General features: G+C 39.1%; 1 protein-coding gene across 1 annotated transcript in view; it reads left to right on the forward strand.

Moving 5' to 3' along the window:
* Positions 1 to 8,186, forward strand: part of map4k2 (mitogen-activated protein kinase kinase kinase kinase 2) — a gene marked incomplete in the record, with an annotated part of 69,222 nt that overhangs the window by 10,066 nt on the left and 50,970 nt on the right. Inside the window, 7 exon segments of the mRNA XM_014021574.1 lie at positions 660 to 717; positions 3,789 to 3,879; positions 3,956 to 4,020; positions 4,747 to 4,802; positions 5,385 to 5,432; positions 5,500 to 5,542; positions 5,689 to 5,761. Coding sequence (XP_013877028.1) covers positions 660 to 717; positions 3,789 to 3,879; positions 3,956 to 4,020; positions 4,747 to 4,802; positions 5,385 to 5,432; positions 5,500 to 5,542; positions 5,689 to 5,761 — 434 coding nt within the window.

Here is an 8,186-nt window from a genome sequence, read left to right on the forward strand (position 1 = left end):
GTCCTGCAGGCTCTGAGAGAAAATTAATTTGAAGCTGAGTTTTTGATAAAAATCGTTAGATTACTCTAAACGTCTGTAAACCTGCGAAATCAGGGAAAATCTGTGTCAATTATGGACATTTTATTCACGTGAGCAGTTGTCAGCACCTGTCATCATCCAGACACACGATGGAGTGTGTCTGAGACAATCACTTTTGTTGACATTGATCAGCTGACTGATTTAAATACATCTTAACATTCATGAGGTACTTTACATTGACTGTTTATGGTTGAATGTGGGCGTGTAGAGGGTAGAACCTGAGGCGGGACCTTGTGCGCAAACTCTGACGTGCGACTGTGATTTATAAATGAAAGATGCGCAGAAACGTGCGTACGCATGGTTTTATAAATCTGAATATTTTTTGCATACGCCATTTTCACCTTTTGGCTGTACGTTCATTTTTAGTATGGTTTCCACGCAATCTTTTATAAACCTGAACCCTGAGCTGTAAAATTTCGGATCATCTCTGAGATAACAGCAGGGTACCTTTAATCCTCCTGTCAAATGATGATGCACAWCTCCTCCAGTGATGCATTTTTCTGTCTCTGCCCTGTAGGAACTGATACAAAGAAGATTATTTCCTACATTTGTTTCTTACTTGAACTTTGTTTTTATTTCAGGCTCGCAACATCAAGACATCTGAACTGGCAGCAATCAAGATCGTCCGGTTGGACCCTGGTAAGAAACTCAACAGCTCTCAGCATGCATACAGCTGCTGCTGAGAGGCAAGAAATACACAGTTAACCTGGTTTCCTGCTGGTTTTGTTCTGATGTGGAAGTTAAATGCATCCATCCAGCTGGTGTGCTGACTGCAAATATTAAGAGTTTTTTTTAAAGCCATCCACTGCTTCATGAGGTATTTTTCTAAGACCACAGGGCTGTGGGATTAAACAACCAGCAGATTTATGACAGAACATCAAAACTGACCCACAGTAGCTTTGTGTTAGTTTATACAATAGTTCACCTCTGAGAATCATTATACTGAGTTATTTAATGTGTTCTAAGAAAATAAGAGAGATGCTGTCACATTTATTGTACTGTGCTCCACATCAACACAGTTTGGTTTTGCTCCACCCCTCTGTTAGTTTTGTGATTATCTCTTCATTTCTGAAAGATTGTCTGTGTGAGATGTAGATTAGCCTGGTAAAAACCAGACCCTTGTCCTTCACTTTGCTACRTACGAGGGTCTGGACTCTCAGCTACAGAGATGTGATTCTTGCAGGAGGCGTGGCCTCTGCTGAAGTTTAAAATGATTGGATCAGTTGGCCACGATGTTTGTTGGTGTGACGAAGGCTAAGCTAAGAAGCTAACCGGAAATCGCGTGTGCTGTAAACAACTCTATTGAGAGTAGAGAAGTACCGAGCCGAACGAGACGACTGTAAATGAGAGCTGCTGCTTTGTCAGACAAATTTATTTTAATTTGGAAGCCTTATCAACACAGACTGGCTTCATTCACTTCCTCCACTGCCGAATGCTAAACTAACTAGCAGACACTGCGCAGAAAATCTACATCAATCAAACCTCCTCCTTCTGTTTGCTGATTGGCGGGTAAAACAAACTACAAGCAGACACTGTGCAGAAAATCAATGTTCTGTTCTCTGATTGGCCTGAATGAAATTCTCCTGAAGAAATCCTTGTCTATGGGAGAAATCCCAGACAGAGCAGTGAAGCGAGAGGAACTGTGGATGAAGGCAAGGGCCAGGCTAGATGTAGATGGTTCCATCTATGATTTTGAACAGTCAGAGTACAAAGCTAGTAGAAGTTGGCATCTGTCTAATAGGGGTAGGAATCTTTTACTCTCTCACGATTCAATTCAATTCTGATTTTGGGGCCACACTTCAATTCAAATTGATTTTTCATTCAAACCTGATAATGTGAGCCCATTTGTTGTGTTCCCAAAGTGCTTCATCTTCATTATGCAAACCTTACACACCTCACTCAGGTCAAACTCAGACTCATTCAGTAAAATGCAAAATGAGCACAAATCTTTGCATCCAATGAAGACAGGGTCAGTTGAATCTCTCTTTCCTCCAGTTTTGTAGTTTCCTCTTTGTTTTGGTGTTTTCTGCACATTCATATGTTCCAGAAGCAGCTGCGTGATGACGTCACGATGTCCCATGTAGTTACAAAACAGAGGCTGACAGCCATTGGATTAGCTTTATTTTTTATTTATTTATAAAAATCCATTTTGGGACATTTTAAATCGATTATGAATCTTTGTAAATGAGAATTGTGATTCTGATGTAAAATGATTTTTTGGTGCACCCCTACTGTCTATTGGATGTTTTGCACTGTACAGTCTGACTTGGGTACAAACCTGGGTTCTGCAAGTTTGCATTAGCTTTATGATTAGGGATGCATTGCTATGGACTGATGTTGGTAAGTTTTTATAATATTGGTGTCTGTCTGATAAGTAAAACTGGGCTAATATTAATGTCTGATATTGGTTTCCCACTTGTTGTTGTTTGTGTTTCTGTTTTGGGAGGGACATGTTTGGTCCAGTGGTATCTGTTTGATCATGATAGTGATGCTGCACAGCCAGGAATAACTGAAGTACAGAGTCATGTCTGAGATCTGGTTGTTTTTTATAAAGTGTGTTTGTGTGTATGGATTTGTAAAAAAACTTGTGTGCTTGTGTAAATATCAGTTATTGACCATAACAGCTAGAATAATATTGGATATCAACTGAAATTTTCAATGTGCATCCTTACTTATGACCTGATTCCAGCCTGATTTGATGGCAGTTACTGTTGCTCATTGATGGATTCACTGACCGGGGGTCACATTACACTGATGAGATTAATTTTACTTGAATTGTTTTGCAACAGCTATGTTTTTTTTTACAAGTTTAACTAATCAAGAAGCTAACATTAGCTAACATTAGCTACCATTAGCTTACTGTCCTCTGTCGTCTTGCCCTCTCGTCTTCAGCGCCATACTGCTGGATGGTCCTTCAAGTTTGATGCTGTCCATCGTTGCAACACAAATAAAATGAAATAAATTATTTGTGTTTCATATTATGATCCTGCCCACATCGAGGCGTCACTCTGCTCAAAGCAAACACAACCAGGGCCAGAGCAGAGTTAAGGCCAGGCTGACTGTGGCCGGGTCGAGCCTCCAGGTTCTTTCACTTTGATGTGATCAAAGACCAGTCTCTGACATCACAGGTGGAGCTGCTACATCCTKCACAGATGGCAGCTTTCAGAAATCAACCAAAAGAAGAACCAAGAGAGGTGTGAAGAGGAACTAGCAACTGAGATCTGGAGTTGCAGTAGCTGAACCACTATCATTTCTCACAAGTTCTCATTAAACGTGGGGCAGCTGTGGCTACAGTGTAGCTTACTATCATCAGTGTGTGAATATGTGAATGTCTGTAGGGGTAAAGTGATTTGATAAGGTGCTATATAAGTCCAAGCCATGTTTTGTACACAAAAAACAATCCATCTAAAGAACCTGAGCATCACATTAGTGACAGTGGAGAGGAAAAACTCCCTTTAACAGGAAGAAACCTCCAGCAGAACCAGAACCAGCTGGGTTTGAGTGACAGGAAGGAGACACAGAGAGACACAGGTTGACAGTGTATTGTCCTCTGGTAGAGACACAAAACAACGAGACAACTTTGGTGTGAAAGGTGGTGGTGGATGATATGTCATTCTTTTATGGTCTCTAACGTTTGGTTGTTGTATGATGTGTATCTTATATTTAAGCTGGGGTTGTGGAGTTGCTCACCTGTCTGTCTGTGTGCCCAGGTGATGACATCACATCCATCCAGCAGGAGATCACCATGATGAAGGAGTGCAAACATAAAAACATCGTGGCCTACTTCGGGAGCTACCACAGGTGTGTTTTCAACCCGCTCTCTCCCAGGTGGGTTTAAGCTCATTCATGTGATGTTCTCTGTGGAATGTGTCTTCAGGAACACCAAGCTCTGGATCTGCATGGAGTACTGTGGTGGAGGTTCTCTGCAGGACATGTACCAAGGTACAGACAAGTCTACAGCGTTTCCCTGAAGCTGCTGGCTCCTGAGGGGCAGGACAAAGAGCTCAAAACAAAAACTGCAATGAATGTAACATCTGAATATTTAAGATTTGGATAACAAACATTTAAACACATTAAATAGTTCAGAACCTGCAGCTTTTCTTACTGCWGTATATTTTTCCAACGTCTCTTAGAGAGTAAAAACAGGCAGTTATATTTTTGGTTTTGAGAGGTTTGTAAATAATAATTCAATAAATGATCAATTATATCCTTAACACTGAGTAAAAAATACATAAACTGATATTTTTTTTAATTGGCCAGACACAGATTTATGTATTAAAATGAACCTCTGTCCATCTCTGACAGATTCAGTCTGTAAACCCAGTCCTTTGATAGAATTAGTTACAAACTGGAAACAGTTTCCAGTGTTTTGTTAAACTGATGTGTTTCTTTTTTTTCTTTTTTTTACTGATCAATGAAAAAAACTGATGTGTTTCTGACATTAAATCAAAACCACATGAATATTTTTATCCCCCAAAAGGTTCAGTTGTGCAGTTAGAAAACTGATGAATAAAATATGGTTTGGTTTTATTTTTTATGTCCCAGCTTTTTTAGGAAGTGGACTGTAAAGATGTTGGAGAATTAAAAACAACTACTGTGTAAACAGGTGATGAATTATAAAACCCAGTGTTTGTGTGTAAAAGTTAAAATTCAAACTGTTTGTTCCAGTGACAGGTCCATTGAAGGAGAAACAGATAGCCTTTGTGTGCAGGGAAACTCTTCAGGTAAGACTTTTTGTCTTCAAACTGGTTTTTATTATCACTCAATGTTGAAAAATGGCTCAAAGTCTTTCCTTGTTTTAGCTAGACCTGAGTGTGAAAGTAGCTGAAAGTTAATGACACACACGCTGAGTGACGTGATATTTAATGAGATCATTTTTAAGGTTTGACTGAAAGCTTGTTGGTGAAATTCATTCTTTCACTTCTTATTATATATTTATTTATTTTGCAACCACAGAAGAGCTGCTGTAAATAATACTTTCCTTTAAGTGTACATCAGAGATACAGTCCATGAGCAGGTAAAACTAAGTACTGACCTGGTTAGTGTACACACTGTAAGAAGCAAGAACACAACAAAGCAAAGTACACAAGTATTACTAAAGTTAAAATAGAAATGGTTTACTGAACCACTGCAGGTGTCAGGTGGATCTTTACAAAGATCTTTTTGTTTTATTGATTATGTGAGAGTTGTTCAAAGTTCTTGATTAGCAGATAAATGGACGTACTTATGAATAAATATGTGTTGAATTATAATTATAACAATTATAAAACATGTATTTTTGTCCCTCCCCCCTTTTTTTTTACCAGGGTTTATATCACTTGCATGAAAATGGCAAAATGCACCGAGACATAAAGGTAAATGGGTTTCATATTTACAGGTTTTACTGATAATGTGATGGTTAACATGYTTGTTCTTCTTCAGGGAGCCAACATCCTTTTAACAGACAGAGGAGACGTCAAACTGGGTTAGTGAGTCCACACACACACACACCTACACACAGCTACACACATCTACAGACATCTACACACAGACACACACACCTCCAGCACAAACGTCATGCCATGCTGAAGTCCAGTCAGATCTACAGAAGCCTCTCTCTCTGTGTTTTAGCTGATTTTGGAGTTGCAGCTGAGATCAGTGCCTCCGTGGCCAAAAGAAAGTCTTTTATTGGGACTCCTTACTGGTAAGACAAAACTCCTGTTCCCTGAATCCAAAACATCTGCGTGTGTTCTGAGTTTGAATCTTCTTTCTGAGGCAGAAACACAGTTTTATTCAGGTTTTTGGGGGTTRATTTCACTGATCTGCTCATCGGATATAAACAGAACTAATATTTTGATGAGCAGTTTAGTATTTACAACTTTATWACTCGTAACAGACTGAACTTGCACTAAATTATAGTTTATTTTCTTGACTGCTAATTTTACAGTCTGCATCACTACATGGTGATATTTTCGGTAAAACCTATCTTTCACATGCAGCAGTGATGTTCCTGAGTTGTGTTGTGAACATCAATCAGTCTCTGCCACAGGTCACACAGTGACATCATCTCCAACCTCAGGACTCACACTAAATATACACTAAAAACTGAACAAGAATTTATCAAGAAAAAAACAAAGTCCACACTCAAAACTATTGTTAAAAAAATCAGAAAAAATGGTTTTAGATTTTTCCCCAGCATCCTTTGTAGCTGGGACTAGTGTTGTAGTCAAGACCACCTTACTCGATACCAAGTCAAGACCAAGACCACAGTGTCTCGAGACCGAGACAAGACCAAGACTTTTAGGGTTTGGACCAAGTCGAGACCAAGACCAAGGGAGGGCGAGACCAAGACAAGACCAAGACTTTTAGGGTTTGGACCAAGTCGAGACCAAGACCAAGGAAGGGCGAGACCGAGACAAGACCAAGACCAGATTAAAAAAAAAAWTTCCTAAAAGATGGAGTATTCTTTACACATGTACAGTGGAGGGGGAGTATTTAGATCTCATAGTTGAGGTCCAACTATGATGTCATTCACAGGCTTYTCTCATCGTTATAGGTGGGAGAACTTGAACTACAGTATTGGTGCTGACTAAATACTTTCTCTCCCCACTGTAGCAAACTTAATATAWAGAGCTAATATWGACAARATCTTTGTTTGAGGGCAGAAGAAAGAATTTTGCTACAGAGGCAGATTGTTRACGTTAGTGAYRRTAAAAGTTTAAAGTTGTCCCCATTGTCTCTGAAAGTGAAGCACTGCTGAATGTACAAGTTGCTGTACGTTTTCTCCTGGTTATTGTTGTTGTTTTACACTTATATTATTTATGAATAATAAAACCAAATTTTATACTTAAAATTTTGAAGACATCWTTTACCGCTCCCAGAGAACCACTTCTCACTTTACTGGAGTGCTGCGTGCAAGTGATGGGGACTGGGAATGGGTGACAGCCGGTAACAAAAATACAGAAATAGCAACGAGTCAGGTTTGRATTTGAATCAGTAACTACATTTTAAATCAAATGAAAGCAAGAATGTTAACTAATAAATTTGCCAATAATCCGGCTATTTATTGATATTTCCACAGTTGTGGACTTGACTGGTCTTGAAATAAAATTCCGAGTCCTCAATGTCCGAGACCGAGACAAGACCGAGTACAAATGCTGTCGAGTCCGAGACGAGACCAAGACCATCAAAAAGTGGTCTTGAGACCGCTCTTAAGACCAAGACCGGTTTCAAGTACTACAACACTAGCTGGGACTTTGTTCAGTCTCAGAGATGATTTCCTGAGTTTGCTTCAAGATTTAAAAAGTGAAACAATCTGGGGTATACACACAGCTTTTTAGTGCTGATAGTGTTTAAATAGAAGAGTTTAATCAGCAGAAACACTTTATTTCTCTGTCATTTTTGCATTTCCTGTCTGTCAGCTGTAGCTCCGCCTCCTGGCTAAATTAAAACAAGGGCAGCCATTACCCAGCCTGCAATACACCATCAYGTAGTTTCCTGTACTTTATTTGATAGCTATGGTTTCCCATGAACTAGATTCTGAACTTTTTACCTGTAAAAAGATCTAAATGCTTTTATCAGTGATCTATGAAGGGTTTTGGGTTGAGCTGACTGTTTGYCACATTTAGCTGGTGTGTTGAAGTTTTTGCCACATGGTGGACCAGGTGTTATTTGTGGTTCAGCTTTAGTGTTCATCATTTTGTTTTATCAACTCACCTTTTTCTCATTAGCAGACTTAAGGAATGTGTGTAGCAGTTTAGAAGTTAGTGAAACAAATATTTCAGTTAGCTGTGCCCACCATTGGACCCCTGATTTCTTAAACTGTTAACATACTGCGCTGCACAGCCCACCTGCTCTACAGAACTATACTTGTTTCTTCCTGCTTTTTTAATAATCAAACTGCCTGAGCATATTCAGGTTTTGTAGCCCCTCACAACACAGAAACTGCACTTTTAAAGTTGTTAAATATGTTTTTATCAGCTACAGATTTAAGAGACTCCGCTGGTTGGACTGGTTCAGGTCTTACAGGTTCAGTCTGTGTTTCTGGGGATGGGTTTTTATGGTAGTGCATTTCTTCTTCTTTTTTTTTTTTTTTTTTTTTTTTTTTTTTTTTTTTTTTTTTTTTTTTT

The sequence above is a fragment of the Austrofundulus limnaeus genome, unplaced genomic scaffold (assembly GCF_001266775.1).
Source record: "Austrofundulus limnaeus strain Quisiro unplaced genomic scaffold, Austrofundulus_limnaeus-1.0 Scaffold297, whole genome shotgun sequence".
Taxonomy (NCBI): Eukaryota; Metazoa; Chordata; class Actinopteri; order Cyprinodontiformes; family Rivulidae; genus Austrofundulus; species Austrofundulus limnaeus.